Source organism: Rhinolophus sinicus, linkage group LG05 (assembly GCF_036562045.2).
Source record: "Rhinolophus sinicus isolate RSC01 linkage group LG05, ASM3656204v1, whole genome shotgun sequence".
Lineage (NCBI taxonomy): Eukaryota > Metazoa > Chordata > Mammalia > Chiroptera > Rhinolophidae > Rhinolophus > Rhinolophus sinicus.
The window spans coordinates 168,874,347-168,892,929 of record NC_133755.1 but is presented as its reverse complement, the minus strand read 5'-3'; the positions used below and the strand labels follow the sequence as shown (position 1 = coordinate 168,892,929).

The following is an 18,583-nucleotide window of genomic DNA, read 5'->3' as shown; positions in this document are numbered from 1 at the left end:
AATGGTGTTGAGAAAAATGGATAATATATGCAAAAAAATGAAACTGGACCACCTTCTTACGCCATACAGAAGAATAAACTCAAAATGGATTAAAGACTTAAATGTAAGTCCTGAAACCATAAAACTCCTAGAAGGAAACATAGGCAGTAAACTCTCTGACATTGCTCTTAGTAACATTTTTTTCTGATATATCTTATTGGGCAAGGGAAACAAAAGAAAAAATAAACAAATGGGACTATATCACACTAAAATGTTTTTGCACAGCAAAGGAGATCAATAACAAAATGAAAAGAAAACCTACAGAATGGGAGAAGACATATGCCAATGACACATCTTATAAGGGGTTAATATCCAAAATTTATAAAGAACTCATACAACTCAGCATCAAAAAAAATCCAATTAAAAATGAGCAGAGGACATACAGATAGCTAATAGGCATATGAAAAGATGCTCAATGTCATTAATTATCAGGGAAATGCAAATGAAAACCATGATGAGATATTACCTCACACCTGTCAGTATGGCTATATCCCCATGCACTGTTGGTAGAATTGTTAATTGGTGCAACCACTATGAATAACAGTATGGAGGTTCCTCAAAAAATTAAAAATAGAACTACCATATGATCCAGCAATTCCTCTTCTGGGTATTTATCCAAAGAAATCTAAAACACTAATTCGAAAAGATACATGCAACCCTATGTCCACTGAAGTGCTATTTACAATAGACAAGATATGGAAGCAACCTAAATGCCCATCAACAGACGACTGAATAAAGAAGATGTACATATATACAATGGAATATTACTTAGCCTTAAAAAAAATAAAACCTTACCATTTGTGACAACATGAATGGACCTACAAGGTATTATGCTAAGTAAGTCAGACAGAGAAAGACAAATATCTTATGATTTCACTTATTTGTGGAATCTAAAGAACAAAATAATCAAACAAAGAAAACAGAAACAGATTCATAGATACAGAGAACAAACTGATGGTTGCCAGATGGGGGGGAGTTCAGGTAAAAGGTGAAAAGGTGAAGTGATTAATAAGTAAAAATTGGTAGTTACAAAATAGTCACAGAGATATAAAGTACAGCATAGGGAATATAGTCCATAATATTGTAATAACTATGCACAGTGCCAGGTGGGTACTAGCCTAATTTGTGGGATCACTTCGTAAATTATATAAATTTCTAACTATGCTGTACACATGAAAGTAATACAAAGTAATATTGAATGCCAACTGTAACTGAAAAATAAAAATAATTTTAAAAATAAATTAAAAAAACTGTAAGTGACAGAAGGGGCAGGAATATACACAACAAATAACCACTGTTCGTGAATGCCTGAAGGCAGAGTTTTGATAGAATTGTTTGTTTGTTTATTTGTTCATACAACACACACACACACAAACACAGTGATGTAATGTGGCTCCTGTACTCTGGAGTGCCACCTGCTCTAGTTAGGCTTCCGCATAGATAAAATGAAGATGTTTATTAGCAAATACTGAAATATAAATGCAAATTTTCACAGTATTCCAGGCAGCATAGTACCAGATAGCATTCTCTTCATAATCTGGTGGTGGTTGTTCTAGAACTGAAAGAGTCCTTCTAAAATTCCCACAGGGACTCAGAGAGGTTAAGTGAATTACCCAAGGTCACACAGCTGCACTGTGGCAATGCCAGGACTCAAACAGAGGACTTCTGATTTGAAGCCCAATGCTCTGTTACACTACACTGCTTCTTGTAATATTAAACATCCTGTCAAACGCAAATTCACAGAAACAACAAAAAAAGTGATTTCCTAAAAAGAAAATGTAGTTCTACTAGATTATATGGCTGGTCTTTAAATGTCTGTGCTTGAATTTCATAAACATTAAAAAGAATAACAACCCACAGGAACTAAACACCTTATTATCATCTAGGTGCTTATAAAAAATTAGTGTCCAATGAATGCTGTCCCTATTACCAAGATGCTGCAAAGGGCTGAGGGCTGGTAGAGCTGGGCTGTCCTTAGGGAGGTCACCCATCACTCTCAGCTAAGGTTTCTAGCCAAACTGAAAAGGGTGCATGTGGTGAGAAGGGTGCTCATTTTGTGCTCGGGACCCAGTAGGCTGAGACCTATTAATTTGCCCAGTCCTGCACTGGGGCAACTCAGGCAGGGTGAGCAAGAAGAGTGGTCAAGTCTGCCTGGACAGAGTGAGCGACTGCGCAGTGCACTGACACACAAAATGTTCTCGCTAGAAGCAATGAAGGCAGGCGGGGGAGCTGGGGGGCCTATGCTGAGAGGCACAGCTGGGAGAGGCAGAGAAAGGAGAAGAGGCCCAGGCCCAGCTTCGACTTCTAGTATAATCAGCCCTCCATGTCTGTGGATGCAGAACCCGCGGATACAGAGGGCCGACTAAAGGACTTGTGCATCTAAGGTTCTTGGTATCGGGGGTCTTGGAGCCAATCCCCGGAGAATACTGCGGACCAACTGTACTATGGAGAGGTACCAGATGGCCTCAGAAGTCCTCCTACCCTCAGTAGTTTAGGATTAAACGGCAAACATAGGTTTCAAATCCTCTAAAAAGAGTTAAGCTCAAATCAATTCGTTGTAATGTTTGAAAAATGAATGAATACTGTTTTGAAGAATGGTACAATTCTCTGAGGAATGATATTGTCTCCAGCTAGACTTGCAAAATCACTGAGTTAATTTACCCCAAAATAAATGCGAAAAGGATTTTAAAAGTAAACGCAAAAGTGAAATGACAAGGGAAGTAGAAGAAAATATAGAGATTATGTATTTGATGTCAAGATATAAGACCTTTCTAAGCATAAAAGCAAAGAAACAAATGACAAATGGAAAACAAGTCAATTAGTACACAGCAAAAATACAAGATAAACATTTTAAAAATTAAAGGGCAATTAAAAACAAAAAAATGAGGAGCCTATTATTTGCACCTATGGCAAAGGGCTCGTACTCTTTATCTCTAAAAAGTTCTTATGGTTCATAAGAGAAAGAACACATTTATAGAAGAAAAACAAAGGGAAAGGGAACGTCATCATTCCAATAAAAAAAGAGGTCTTACAAAAATACAGTCAAATTGTTCAATATTCAAATAAAGGCAAATTAGAGCATAAGAGTATCATTTTTCCTCAATTGAATGGGTGGGAGAGGAGTTTTATGAGATTATATCCAGTGTTTATCAGGGTACGAACAAAACAGGTTATAGACTGCAGGTGAGATACACCAAAACATATGGCAATTAGTATTAAAAGCAATTTCAAGATGGGTACACACTTTAACCCAGCCATTCAACGTCCAGGAATTTATCCCAGGGAAGTAGAGAAGAATGCAAACATTTAACAATGTTCATCACCGTTTTATGCACAATCATGAAAAACTGTAAATGAGCTAAATATCAAAAAGGCCTCGCTACAGGAATGATTGTTCTTTCACAAGACACTATGCCACCAAGAAAACCAATGTAGAAAAACCTGTAAAGACGTGGTGTGACATTTATGATACCGCAGAGTGGAGGAATGAAGCATGTAACCAAAACAAAGCAGTTGTGAGGGAACTGACATGCTTTTTACTTTCTTCTTTGTGCTTTTCTCTATTTTCCAAGCCTTCTATAATGAGCATGTGTTAACTGCTTTCATTATTTCTTAAAATTGTGTTTTTAAAGCATTACACTGAGTCATTTTCATTATTTGCTCTATGTGCATCCAATTATTTGCTCTGACCATAAAAAAAAAAAATCTTTACCTGGAGTACTTGGATAATAGGGTCACTTGGCAACAAATTTTGATACTATGCCTCAACATCAAAATTGAAAACAGTGCAAGAATCTGCAATAACTATTTGAAAAAACTTCGCACCCAAGACCAATTGTTTTACTTCCTGTGCTTACTAATGAACTTGACATTAGATCAAAATACATATGTTCACAAATTTACAAACAGCCTGCATTTCAATACTGTGGAGTACAGAAATTAATTTTAAAAAATAATAAGCGTTTTTAAACTTGAATCAGGCAACTGTGCGATTCTCACTTAAGAAAAATCTAATGTTCTTAAATTCAAACAAATTGGCAAATGAAAATTCAGTTAAAAATGTTTATAAAATGTTTAATAGCACAGATCTTTAATGCGCTAGGCTAAACCCTGACTTACTTGTCTGTTTGCAAGTATTACTTCCCAGAAATGCTACAGTGTAGACCACTGCTAGTCAAAGTGTGGTTCTCTGAAAGGGCACGGATAACACCAGGGAGCTTTTTGGAAACGCAGAAATCTCAGGCCCCACTCATCTCAAACCTAGGACACTGGAATCTACAGTTTAACAAATCCCCAGGTGATCTGAATGCACATTCAAGTTTGAGATGAGCTGGTATAGAGAAGCTGAAAGCTAAAGTGTTATAAGTCACAACTAAATAAAAGATTATAGATAAAGTCACGTTATCTCTAGCACCCAGCATATACCAGCTTTGATGAACATTTGTTGAAGGAATGAACCTGAAGAGATGGAAGAGATGACAGAGAGAATGACTGCCAAGCCACATGTGAAGGCGGGTAGGCATATGAAAGCAATAGGAAAACATATGTTCTCTGATCCTGTAAGTCTCATTGATGTGAAACTTCAATGAAGTGTAAGCCTTGTGCGCAAGTCTTACTCTGAAATGAACAAAAAGTCGCCTCTCATTCCAACATGGTGGCCAGGAAAAATCTGGCGAAAGGGGGCTATATTTTGAAACAGCCATGCATTATGCCGTAAAAGAAATGAAACACCAAGATAAAAGCCCTTCCAGAAACCAAAGACTGTTCCAAGTATGTTTTCCCTACCAAGCTAGGGAGCACACCTAACAACATGCCCCTACATACACTGTCTAAGCCAGAGTGCGGGCCAGAAACAGAGTGTCACCATTGTTAACTATGGACATTTCAAGACATTTCTCCCCGCAAAAAAAAATCACAAGAAGACTTGAACAATGTATTGTGCAAATGCATTTGAAAAGTTCACCCTCAAGCTACAAAACAATGACACTCAAAATATTATCACTAGATGGTAGCTCTAGCGATCCTTTGCCCAGATGAAAAGGTCAATAAAATGACAGAGGTTACAGGTGCTAACAAATACTTCCTTCTCCCTCCCTTTAATTTCTGCAAACCGCTTCATCTCACAGCAGGACGAGAAGGACATAACCACAAACACTGCCTACTCCGTAAGGCTTTGGATTTCTGCTGGGCAAGCAACCAAGAACAGCCTTTTGAGTTGGGAAAAGCACAGGCAAAGAAAGTAATATGGCCTCCATCCTGTCATCCGCTAAAGCAAAATAAAGACCCTGTGTCATTTGGTTTTCATATTTATGCAGCTTTCCAGAATCCTTTCCTCCATTTTCACATCCGTGTCCTACACAGACCTCAGTCAGAGACTGGTTTCTATGGACTGCTCTGGAGAGCACACAACACGTTTTCAGGAGTAACCAATGTTAACCCCACACTGCTGAAACTGGCATCACACTCAGAGGTTATGTCAACATTCTTCTCTCCTCCGGGCAGGTCTTCCACACAGGAACTCCTCACTCGACCTGCTAAGAGGTGACCACACCACAATCCCCAGGCCAGTCTGGCAAGACTGGAGATGCAAGCGTATCCAAGCCCCAATGGTTCAGACACCTCACCTCCTTACTCAGCCCTGCCTTGGCCTCTCTGCCAATCGTCCCTTTCTGTTTTCTTCCCTGCTGTGGTAAAAATAACTTCCTCTTGAAGAGTCTAAATCTGAATGTGATTTCACACACATTTTTTGGCACGTCGAATGAATTTTGACACCAAAGCAGAATGAAATCACAAGAAATCTGCAATCACATTTCTGTAAAACTCCAACCAGATGAGTCAGTTCCATGTTTTCTCGTATATTGAGAAAATACTTCCAGGCAAGACAAGATGCTGTAGTCTAAGCACCACGTCAGTTCCTTTCATCCTGTGCTTCTCACAGACTCAGCCAAGTCTCAGAGATGGAGGGAAGCAGAGCAAAAGGCAGGGGGCTATTTGCTATTAACTGAGTGGGCTTGCTGGCTGTGGTTTTGAGTGTAGAAAAGGGCCTCTCGGTGGTCAGACCATCCAACAGAAATGTGGCCCCCAAAACTCAGATTTTGTATTTAGGGCCAGAAACAGGGCTCCAGAGAGCTGCCCCCAGCTCCACTCACCTCTATTAACTACAGAACTGTGGTGGATGGGCTACAGTCATTCTGAAAAGAAGACGGTCTCCGAGAGAGTCACTTCTGATAGTGCCTCCTCGCCACAAAGTAGGTGCACAAACAGAGGGAATTGGCAAATTCCTCATTTCTACGGGCCAGTGAAGGGCCATATAGACAGAGGAAAGTGATAAGATGCATAAGGGAATGAAAATCATTTCATTTTTTCATATGCTTATTGGCCACTTGGGTTTCCTCTTCTGTGACATGCCTGCTCATAGTCTTTGTGCATTTATCTCGCGAATGCTCCTTTCTTATTGGTTTATTGATCTATCTGCATATTAATCCCATTTCTTAGAGAAACATCTGTCCCCAATCTGAGTCCTTTTGCTTTCTTCGTGGGATGTTATTGTCCAGAAGGTTTTACTTGAATGTCATTTTTTTTTCCTTTGTGGTTTGTGCCTTCTGTGTCTGCAAGTGACTTCAGATGAGGAACTACTGGAAAATAGACCGATTTGGACAAGATTTGTGTGTGTGGGCGTGGGTGGACCTGATAGTCATCTTCATGTCAATTCTTTGAAAGACAAGGACGTCAAATAGACTATTCTCCATAGCTCCCAGAAGAACGAGCAGAAGCAGCTGGAAGCTACAAGGCAGTAAGTAGCTCACCACACTGTGAAGAACCCCTCAGCCATTGGAGCTGTCCACCAAGGAGTGGAATGTTCGGCGGCAGGCAGCAGGGCCGAGGCTGTGAGAGGCCTTCTTGAACAACACAAGTTTCTTATCCCTACTCGTTTTCCTTCTTTCTTCCTATAGCATTGTTAGGCTCTGAATGCTGGAAAGCCATCTCTTCCTCTGCCTCCTCTCTCTGCCTTCCTAGGGACACTCTGCTTCCCATGATTTCTGGAGCAAGAGTCTCCCCTGACGGCCCAGATAGGCTGGGGCAAACTGGTGATGTTGGGAAGACAAAACAAAACAAAACAACCACCTATGATTAAGACTTTGAAAATGATGGCCTAAAATGTTTTTGTGTATTTTACTTGCCTTAGCCACTTGACTCCTGCAATCTTTTAAATAAGCATTTGTCTTCAAAGGAAATAGTCTTATATTTTCAGTTGCTACAATTAAATGGCTTATCTCTTTCGACACATGATTTTAAAAGTAGATGGGGCCTTAGAAAGCACCTAATTCAATGATTCTAAAGAGAAAAGAGGCACCATCCCTGGGGCTGCATATAAAAATCAGCTAAAATATTTCTTTAAAGAACTCCAAACCAGCCCATTCTCCCCCTCCTGGCCACTGGGACATATTCCTAGACAGACCATCAAGACCACATGGAAACGTTGCTGCTGATGGGGGTTCTAGGAAAGCAAAACAATTGAAACTCATAGATCTAATCAGGCTTCTTCATTTCAGAGGTGAAGAAACGTAAGCCTAACAGGCTCATGTGACTTAAAAGCACTGACCACTGAACTATTTGGGGACTCCTTCCAGACCCATGTCCAGTGTCCCTTCCATCAACCCACATGGCTCCACCTGGTAGTTCCGTTTATCCAGTGAGAAGTCATTCATGTCAAACAGCCTTCGTATCAAAGCAAGAAGTTCCGTGCTGGAATCACAAGGTCATAGTTTTCCTGGGCAACATTTAACTTTCTACTAAATAATGTAAAATCACATTTACTGTCAACTTGTCAAGGACTTGGGTGACCAGCTACAATGGACGGTAATGGTCTTGTGGGTCTCACTTGCCCCAACACCCATCAGAGGCTGGGCAGATAAAGGCAACATGAAGAAGTGAAGACTGGGAAACAGAAGCATGTCCATCAGCCTCTTGGCAAAGACAGGAGCCGCTACGTTGGTTCACTGCTGTTGCCCTGACTTCTAATGGAAGCAGAGAGAAGACGGTGGCCCTACTACCGGGCATGGTGATTCCATCCTAAGCAGCAGAAGTTCTTGTGGCAGCCCCAGTGCATGCCTGGCATTATGATGGTTGGAAAGGGAGGGACTTTTCAATCACTAGTCCAGCCCTAGGACAGTTGGTGACCCCAGAGAGTGAGCTGCACTGCACTCCCTCTGCACAACTATTTTTATTTTGTGAATGCAGGGGAAAAAGTGTGGATTAATTCAAAACCGAGGAAGGCAGGCTATGCAAAGAATGTGTTCTTTAAAGACTGTTTCCAGGAAGTGGAAGAGAGGATAAGAAGCAGGAAGGTTTGTGTGTATATAATTAACGGGGCAAAAGACTGGAGCTTGTCAGCTGTTGAAGGGCCCCTCCCAATCTGAGGGTGAGGGTGACAAGATAAGCCACAAAAATACTAGTTCAGTAACTTCGTATTTCTTGGTTAGAATGTTTCTTTCAAATGGAAGCCAGGCCATGAGTGAATTTACACACTCCACTAGTGTCTGTGTGTGTGTACGCACGTGTGTATGTGTCCCAGAAGGAGAGTCTGAGAAAAGCAAAGAGGAAGGTGAGAAAACTGACATTTGTCGAGTTCAAATCATGGGCTTTGGGTTAGAGGAGTACCCTACAAACACCAATTATTAATCTCATCATATAGATCAAAACACCTGAGGTTCAGAGAAGTCAAGAAACTTGCCCAAGTACTCTCAGCTAATAACTGGTTGCACAGTGATTCACCCCCAGATCTCTGTTTTAAAACATATTCTTTCTAATGTCTGATGGTTCTGGCTCACAGTAGGCCTTCACTGAATATTCACGGAATGATTGACCGAAGGAATTTATATGTTTCAGAATACTTTCATGTTTATTTCCATCAAGACAATAAAAGTCGGACTCACTGAACTTGAAAAAAAATCAATGATGTTTCCAGAAGTGCAGTATGGTTATTTAAATCATCTGTGAATGGAGTAAGAATTACTTAATCAAAGCCATGACTTAAGGTTATTTCAACGTCTTTCATCAAACAAGAGTGAATAGGTTTGTGCATTGAGCCCTAATTTTATAGTCTATTTTTTTGCGGTTCTAGATAAAAATCCACTATGCTGCTATTTCAAAAACCACATCATCTTATGGTCTCACCTTCTTAAAGACTCAAAGTCATGTTTGAAATGTTGTAGCTAATTTAACACAAATTGCTACCTAAGGAAGACACTGACCTAGAGAGAGAAATAAACTGCTATTCTGCAAACTCCCAAAACAACTGGGTTCAGGAAAATGACAAGAAACAAGAAGTTTGCATCCTAGTTGTTTGCAGCCAAACCTCTAGATTGATCTCAGGTATTCTTAGTTACAGGGAGAGCCCTACAAATCTACTTCAAAATCTCTACAGGTAAGAGGTGGACAGTGATCCCCGGGCACAGAAGGCAATGTTTATAGAACTATATGTCATGGTGGTTTTCATGCCTTTGCTTGGAGCATATGCTTCAAACAGCCTGGAAGAGATGGGCGGTAGACATCAACTGAGCTCGAATCCTTCCTGGCACCCCTTCCCACATTCTCTGCTTACAACAGTGACCAAACAAAACAGGCTAGGAACCCTAGTGAAGAACAGTCTGCTTAGCAAATAATATATTGAATCAACAGATACTTCCTGCAGGCCTGTGCAGAGCACCCAGGAGAGGTGTCAGAGGAGAGGTGGAAAGCGCTGACTAAGCTTGCTCCTTTCAAGCAGCTCGCCCACAAATTATCACAATACAGGATACAATGTCAAAACTTCAGAAGTGATCAGGAAATAAATACTTCAGGAGTTCAGAGATCATCATTGGCATTTTAGCTTCCTAAACCATCAACACAGAGGCAACAGAAGAAGCAAAGGCAGGCAATGAGACAAGAAAAATGAGCCAGTGGCTATCTTTGGGAAATTATAGATAAAACTGATATAACACCAGAGAAAGACCAAGAGGAATAGCATACTCTGAACACCAAACAGCTCTCTGGCTCTTTAATATGAGAGTTACGAATTGTTCAAATTGAAGCTCCACCAAGCAGTCTGGAACTGCCTGTACTTATTTTAAAGCTTCCTATTTTGATAATATATATTTTTAAAACCTACTAAAAAGTTCTAACCCTTTTGGTAAAACAACATTTCTTTCTAAAATGCATAAGTTACTTTCCTAAAGAGAAACATATATAGGAAATATTGCTCCTATATATTTGTCCTGTATATTCTACCACAATGGGAATAAAAAATGAACTGCGTATGAATTCCAATTTTAGGAGAATGCTCAAAATTTCCTTGGTAGCCTTTCATACATTGTATAAGGAACATAATGTACCCAAATGTTTTCCCCTGCTGAGCTCATCAGCTCCATTCTAGTGAGCAAATACAAAGACGAAATATTCCCATCCATTATACTTTAATCTCCTGTTCAAAATTGGCTATGCTCTTATTCCACATCCAAGTCACAGTAATCTTTGTGACATCTGTAAAATAGACAGATGCTAGCTATCCATGAATTATCATACGTTAGAGCTTTGCAGACAACCAAAGTGTTTAATATTTGAAGTCATCTATAACTGCAAAAAAAGACCCCCAAGATTCTTTTGAAGAGGTCCCTGTTTTCAACCAATTGTTAGGAATTTACTTAGGTTTTACTATATAGCCAGACACTGTACTTAGCACTTTGAAAGTGACTAAAGTATAAAATGAATTTCTCGTTCCTTGAGAAGGTGCATACTTATGATATAGAAAACAATACATACCAGTATTCTGTTTCAACCAATATCATCATTTGCAATTTCAAAATAAGTAGCAAAATCATATCTGTGAAGGGTCTAGTATCCGGAATATATAAAGAACGCTTAAAACTCAAAAAACAGGACAACAACCTAATTCAAAAATGGGCAAAGGATGTAAATAGACATCTTTCCAAAGAAGATATACAAATGGTCAACAAGCACATGGAAAGATGTTCAACATCACCAATCATTAGGAAAATGCAAAACAAAACCACAATAAGATACCACTTCACACCATTAGGGTGGCTATAATTAAAAGACTGGAAAATAACAAGTGTTGGTAAGGATGTAGAACACTCATAGATTGCTGGTGGGATATACAATGGTGTGGCCACTGTGGAATGTGAAAAACAGCTTGGCAGTTCCTCAATAAGGTAAACATAGAATTACTGTATGGCTGAGCAATTCCACTCCTAGGTATACATCCAAAAGAACAGAAAATGGGTGTTCAAACCAAAGCTTATATATAGATGTTCATAGTAGCACTACTTACAGTAGCCAAAAGACAGAAACATCCATCAATGGATGAATTGACAAATAAAATTCATACAATGGAATATTATTCAGTCATGAAAATAATAAAGTACTGATACATTCTACAACATGGATGAATCTTGAAAGCAATATGCTAAGTGAAAGAAAAGAATCACAAAAGACCACATGTTAAATGACTCCATTTCTATGAAATGTCCAGAATAGGCAAATCTACAGAGGCAGAAAGTAGATTAGTAACCCCTTAGGTGAAGTGGGGAAAGAAGAATAGTAAGTGATAGTTAAAGGGCAGTGGGGTTCTCTTTGTTGTGATGAAAATGTTCTAAAATTGACTACAGCTATGGTTGCACTGACCTATGACTATACCAAAAAGAAAACTATTGAAAACTATTAAGCAACTGAAACTTTACATGGGCGAATTATGTCGTCTGAGGGTTATATCTCAGTAAAGCTGCTTAGAAATTAATAGCATATACTGAAATGTGCTTCATTTGGAATTTTCATGAACAATAATGGCTACAATTTTGACTTCTGCAAATAGGAATTTTTGGTGACAGATTAGTGTTTCTGTCCCCATTTCTGATAAATAAAAGGAGATATAGATATAGACATAAATGATATAGATATAGATCGATATAGATATATCACTGTTTGCTTAAAGTTGAACTTCTATAATAAAAATAAATATAGATAAGACAAAATTTATTTTGTGGTCAAGTCTTACTTCCTTCCAAAAAAAGAGCAAGTTATAACTCCTAATAATTCTAGTGGCTACAGTCCACCAAATAAGATGCTTTATCATTGTCCATCAGTGGAGTAGAGCTGCAGAGAGGGCAAGCTTCTGTTTCTGTTCCTGCAGCTTCCCTTTGGGGAAGCAAAATATATTATTTCTCTCGGGACTCAAAAAACTTGACCACTTTTACTCTAGTTTCTCAAATACAAAACCAACTAGTGTTTTAAACTTGGCTTGATGACAGGGAATTTGAAGAAAGACAGTATCCAGATAATACATATTTATATGTATTTTTAAACAATTCATACTGAGACTAGTCTACATTAAAAATAGTTTACAAGGCAGAATGCTTTTCACCATTCATTCTATGTGTTTATGGAACAGACTGCCACAGTGCAATTCCATTTTCTGTTCTTCCTCTAATACAGTGCTACTGTGTCCCCATCCAACCCTATAAGATAAATTTGCAGCTATGAACAAGAATGTCATTTTCTTTTTATGTCAACAATTTCTATTGATAACATCATATTTTATGCATTCATTTCCTAGATTGCTGTCTGGGGCCTGGAGTACTATATTTAAACCATACGTGATGTGCAGAAGAAAAATTAAATTTGGCTTTTAAGGTTTAGAGAAACTATTTTGTAACAGATCTGGATATCTATTTTCACATTTTCCTTTAAATTCATTTAAACGTAGAGAATTTTAAATTCGATAAAGTTACCTCTTTTTCTCTCTCTTTTTTTGACTCAAAACTGTCATGCTCATTTTAAATATATATAAAGATTGGCAATTCTGAAAACTAAAGTAGTATATATCCATTTAAAGTAGTATAAATTAAAAATGGAAAGGAAAGCATATCAATTTGACATCAATCCAACAAATATAGTTCCCATAAAGGCTAAATCACATATCCAAGGCTTGATGATAAATCCTTAGTGTTTGCTGGTTGCATAAGATCAGTAGTAAGCCATCTGGCTTATTCAGTTTACATCAATGCAATGAGAGTTAATCCAAGTTTTTGATGGGTCCACAACTCATAAGTAATGAGGCTAGTGGCAGAAGCTGCACCATAACCTAATTTCTGGGGAGATTTTATTTGATTTTTGTTTGTTTTCCTTAGAAAATCAAAGTCTGAATTGCACTTCAAAAAATATGAAATTTCACTGAATTGAAAAGACTGTGGTCTCCAAGTTTAAGGACAGCATTTGCTATATTCACCTATTTACCCCATTGTATGTTTGTGTTCTCCCTCCATCCAATTCGAAGAAGGAAAAATTCAAGACAACAGTTATCCATGCTTACTCCCCCAAACTTACTTTCCATTTTTCAAATTTGTTGAAGGCAAAAAGTATCTTTAAGGAGAACAGGCTTTGCCTTTCCCCAAACTGACTAGAAAGAAGGAACAGTTTGACCCCGCTTGCTGTGGGAAGAGAAAGCATCATTAAAGACTCCTGTTCTTTCCTTCCTCACACTATAGTTTTGGGTTGCCCTGCTTCACCCCATTCTCTGTATCTCCTAACCGCAGAAAGTCTAAAGCCAGCTAGGGCCAGCAGATGTTGGCTTGTCTTTCCCAAAGACAATCCCTTGTCTTTCCCTTTAAGCAGCAAAGCAGATGCATTTTTAAAAGTCGAAATTTAAAAAATGAAACCATGTACATCACCTTTAAAATACTTTATAGATAGCTTACCTCTCTCTCATCTCTCCTCTTCCTCACAAATACGTAGGAAGCTTCCTGAAAGCAATGCTTTGTTCTAGAACAATGGTTATTGGGCTTGAGCCAGCATCAGAATCACCTGGAAGACTTGCTAAAACACAGAGTGATGGGTTCCACACCCAGACTTTTTAATGCAGTGGGTCTGGGATGAGACCTGAGAAAGTGCATTTGTAACAAGTTCCCAGGTGAGGCAGATGCTGCAGGCCCAGAGACCACAAATCGAGAACCACTAGCCTAGAAGAAGGACACCTGGCAGAGAAAGAGAAGATCAGGAATTTAAGATTCCATTCCCATCACCTCCAGTTGTGTGGCTCTGGGGTGTTGAGATCCCTAGTACATGGACACAGCATCGCGGAGATGAATACAGGAAGGTAGACTTTGGGCACACCAGCTGCTTGAATTATTTCTCTTCTCTGCTGACCCCTCAAGACACTCAGAGTAGAAGTATCAAGAAAAAGAAAGTGAAATCGTGGAGATAAATATGATCAGTTATCACCAGTCAACTCTTTTAGATTCCCACTTACATCTTGGGTATATTTCCATATTATATCTTAAACTGCCCATAGTACTATACAAGGAGTACCTGAATCAGACATACTTGGGTTCAGGTCTTGCTTTATTTGCTGTGTGTCCTTCAGCAAGTCAGCAAATCTCTTTGCCCTCATTTCTCCCATACTGAATATGGGACTAACAGTGGAAACTACCTAAAACATTACTGTGCCGATACAATGTCATCCTGCACATGCATGGCCTGGCACATACACAATAATGTTAGCTTTCTTGTAAATGGTCACATCTCTTGGCTTTCCTCGGAGAATATTCAATATTCAAGATCTTAAACAGCGTACTACGTATTTTGATACAATAGGTTCAGTTATTTCAGCAAATAGTTATTGAATAGCTGCTATGTATCAGATGTATAACTTACAACGATATTAAAATAATGTCCAGAAAAATGTTTGTTTTAATATTATTTTGATTTAGAAAATTTTGACTTTACATGAATTTATATTTAATAATATTTTCCTCCAAAAATTTGCTAACAAGAGAAATTGAGAGGATGTGTTTACTAACCACAAATTTTGTTTTGACAGACACTAAAATAATAGAATGGAGGAAACAAGGAGAAAGTAATTCTGCAGATACCTTGGCCTTGTATTATTAAGGGTATATTTTAGACCCTCTTAAAGACCACAATCCCACTTTTCCTGAAAATCACTGTATTTATGTAACAAAACAACAGGGACCAAAATTGGACAAGTGTGTCCTATTTTCAGTTCACAATGATGTCATTTTTTTTTAACCCATCATGTCAGTCAGAAATTTAATGATCATTTACTAATAGAAGGAATGTCCAATCCTTTAGTTCTTCCAGGTTCCCTGAGTGAATGCGGTGAATTCACCCTTCTGCCAACTGGGCCTCCAAATTTATCAGGCCTCATTTTTTGAAATATATAAGGACAATACTAAATTCTGCATACATGTATTTGGCTGAATTTGTCAAAGGTAAACGTGACAGATATTGAAGTTTCTTGATTTCACCCTCAGTAATGCCTTTGCTCCTTCCTCCTCCCAGAGTTTTCCATTTCCAAGAAGGGTATCAGAATCATGACATTTTAGTTACCTTTGTGGCACTAGCAGGTGTCTGAAAGCCTATAAAGCTATGAGACTCCAAAATACACAACTCAGGAAAAGAAGAGATTTGACTCCTTAATAAAAGTGCGTATTATCCCAAATCCTCTGGGGGGAGGGGAATAAAAGATGCTCAAGATTGTACTTTGGAAATCTACTTGGACAATATTTTCCTTTAATTTTCCTTAAAGCATCTTACAAAATCATAGTTCCCCAAAGTTTCTACAGAACTAGAAATGTTACTTTTAAAATCTGAGCTTCTCTACATGGACAGAGCATTACTTTATCGGCGTTTACATTTCAAAATGCACATGTACATTGTACAATGCACAATGCACATTTTAAATGCTGCGTTTACATTTCAAAGTGCACATATGTCACTTTGCTGAAGTGGTGTTTTTCTTTCGAAAACGGTGTGCTATCGAGACTTGTGGCTTCTGAGAAGAAGAGACTTTGGTGGGTAAGTGTAGCAGCCTCCATCCAGCCTGCTGGAGTCTTTTGGTCCATTAGGATTCCAGCGCTTCAGCGGCTTCCCTTTGCGCACCCGCTCGCGTCAGGCAGATGCCGGATGTTTGTCGGGTGGCTTTGGTTTGTCGGGTGCAAGAAGCTGGACCCCTCCCAATGTCTACCACTTCCCTGACAGACTTCTGGCCACAGACTTGTGAAAGATTTGCATCCTGCCTTAGCCAGGGCGCGCAAGCCAGCGTCGTGCGGGGACCTGGGTGTGCGCTTCCCGCGCCGGGACAGGGAGCTGTGGGTCACGCCCTCCGGCTTGGAGTCGCTCTTTTCACTCTGGGTACAACCCCATCCTTACCTTTGCTAAAAATAGGCGGCCTCGCTCCTAATAAACCAAGCACACCACCACCCCCACCCCAACACACACACACACACACACACACACACACACACACACACACTCGTTCTGGCTTGAGACACACACAGCGCAGAGGATCGTCCAATCAAAGCAGGTGACATTGCTGGCCAGGCTGAGCCGTGCCCTCAGACAGCCCCAGACCTCCCGGTGCAGCCCACTCCCCACGTCCCACTCGCTGCAGGCCACGGAGTGAGCAGGGGCGGCCAAAGGACAAGCCAGCTCAGAGGAGGCGCGGAGCCTGAAAACTGCCCCTGGGTCACCCAGGCCCGTGGCAGGAGAGAAAGTTGCGGGGGCAGAATTCGCTGAACCGACCATGGAGAGGAGCTAAACCCACCCGTCACGACCGGGATCGTTGAACAGGACAGGACTTCGGTCACTACAATGCCAGGGAAAGGGTATCCCTTCTCTTCGCTTCTCCGCACACAGTCAGGCCTGAATATACACCCACTCGTACACACACGCCTGCACTCCGCTCCAGATAGGGTGGCGGAGGCGGGGAAGGTATGCAGCGCCCCGCCCCGGGGTACCTGTCGGGCCCGTCAACCCAGCGGCGCCCCCGCCTCTGTACAGGCGGACGGTCGCGCGGGAGGCAGCAGGCGCCCCGGGCCGCAGCACCCATGCTCACCAGCGTCCCATCTCGGGAGCCTTGGAGCATTAACCCGAGGGCTTGGCACCCGAGGTCCCCGGCGCGTCCCCACTCCCCCGCCCCCCCGGCACAACTTTGCGCGGCCGGCGCCGCCCTCGCGCCTGCTTCCCTTCCTTACCCAAATACTGCCGCAGGTCGAGCAGGAAGCGAGGGGGTCCCCCGCTGAGCTGATAGAAGAGAGAGCCCAGGCAGAAGACCAGCAGGGTGGCCATGCAGAAACCGTAGTCCCGGAGGGAGAAGCGCAAGAAAGGCAGCAGGGAGACCCGGCGCTTCCAGCTGCCCAGTCCAGGAGGGGCGCCCCCCAGAGGGGCCCCATGGGGCCAGGGATCCGCGCCGCCGCCGGGATGCTGCTGCTTCTTCTTCATCGCCTGCACCGCCGCCTCGCACAGCCTGCCCGTGCCAGGAAAAGGTCACCCATCCGCCTGCGAAGAGGAGAGCCCGGCCGGCCGGCTGCACATGGGCAGGGCCGCGCGGAGGGCAGCCCGGGTGGGGGCGGGGAGGGGCCGAAGTTGCAGGGCTCAGGAGACTTTCCTCGGCATGGTCCCCGCCGCCGCGGCCCGAGCGGCCGAGGTGCCCGGCCCCGTCCGGGGGGCGCTGCCCGCGCCCGGCCCGCTAGCGCCCCCACGCCCCGCGCCCAGCCGCGTCTCGGGCTCGCTCGCGGCCGCCGGGGCTCGCCTCCAGCGCCAGCGTGGACCCCCCGGCTTTGTGTCTGTCGGTCTCGGCGTGTTTTGTCCCGGTTCAGGCTCCTCTAAAAAAACGGCAGGGAGGAACAGGAGGCGGACACCAGCCCCTCGCTCCACCTCCTTGACAGGGGTTTTCCTCCTTCTCCTCCCCTTTCTCCCTCCGGCTCTCCGCAGCCCTCTCTCCTCCCTCTTCCCTCCCTCTCTCCGCTTGGGTCTCCGGGTTTCTCTCGGTGTCACGTTACTGCCTCTGCCTGGGGAGGGGCGGGGGGCGCGGCGATTATTCGCAACAAGGAAGAAAGTTTCTGGGTGTGTTTTTTCCTTCCCCCTTTCTCTACAATCTGGTCTCAGTTCCTGCGCCACCAGCGACCTCTTGGGGGCCCCGCTGACTTCCCTCTCGTAAACAGTCACCGGCAGGAAGAAGCACGACTTCTTTTACTGTATATATATTTTTTACAGCTCAGAAACTTGCTTCTCCTTCTGTATCCCGAGCTATTCGCAAAAAGCAGATAAAAGGTACTAGGACACAGATCCAAGGCTTTGCTGAGATGGTGACAGAGCAAGTGGTGTAAATTAGAAGTCCACACTCCCCATAGGGCCAGGCTCATCGCCCCTACTCCTACAAGAGAAACACAGCTTTCTTCTTGCTCGCGCTCACCCTACAACTACTCATCGACGTTAGTGACCAGAGAGACAAGGGGTAGAGAGAGAACTCAAGGAGGTCACACCGCCAGCAGATTCGAAGGGAAAAGAGCCCTTACATACCCATTTCATTGCTGTCTCCCTTCCCTCGGAGGGACGCTCCTGGACCTGAAAAAGAACCTACCGGAGAAGAAATGCTGCATCAAATACATCTGCTGGCGGGAGTGCGTGGCGCACGAAAAGGCTGCTCTCATTAGCCACCTTTTCAGTAAGAATAATTTATTGCTATATA

At 42.0% G+C, this 18,583-nt stretch overlaps 1 protein-coding gene across 2 annotated transcripts in view; it reads right to left on the bottom strand.

Moving 5' to 3' along the window:
* The window catches only part of UST (uronyl 2-sulfotransferase), a 263,875-nt gene extending 246,019 nt beyond the window's left edge, over positions 1–17,856 (bottom strand). Inside the window, exon 1 of one of the 2 annotated variants that reach the window (XM_074333694.1) lies at positions 17,088–17,856. In XM_074333694.1, the coding sequence (XP_074189795.1) occupies positions 17,088–17,334 (247 nt within the window). In that variant the 5' untranslated portion in view covers positions 17,335–17,856. The remainder of the gene's footprint in view (positions 1–17,087) is intronic. The other variant, XM_019746947.2, reaches the window with a different exon arrangement.
* Between the last annotated feature and the right edge of the window lie 727 nt (positions 17,857–18,583).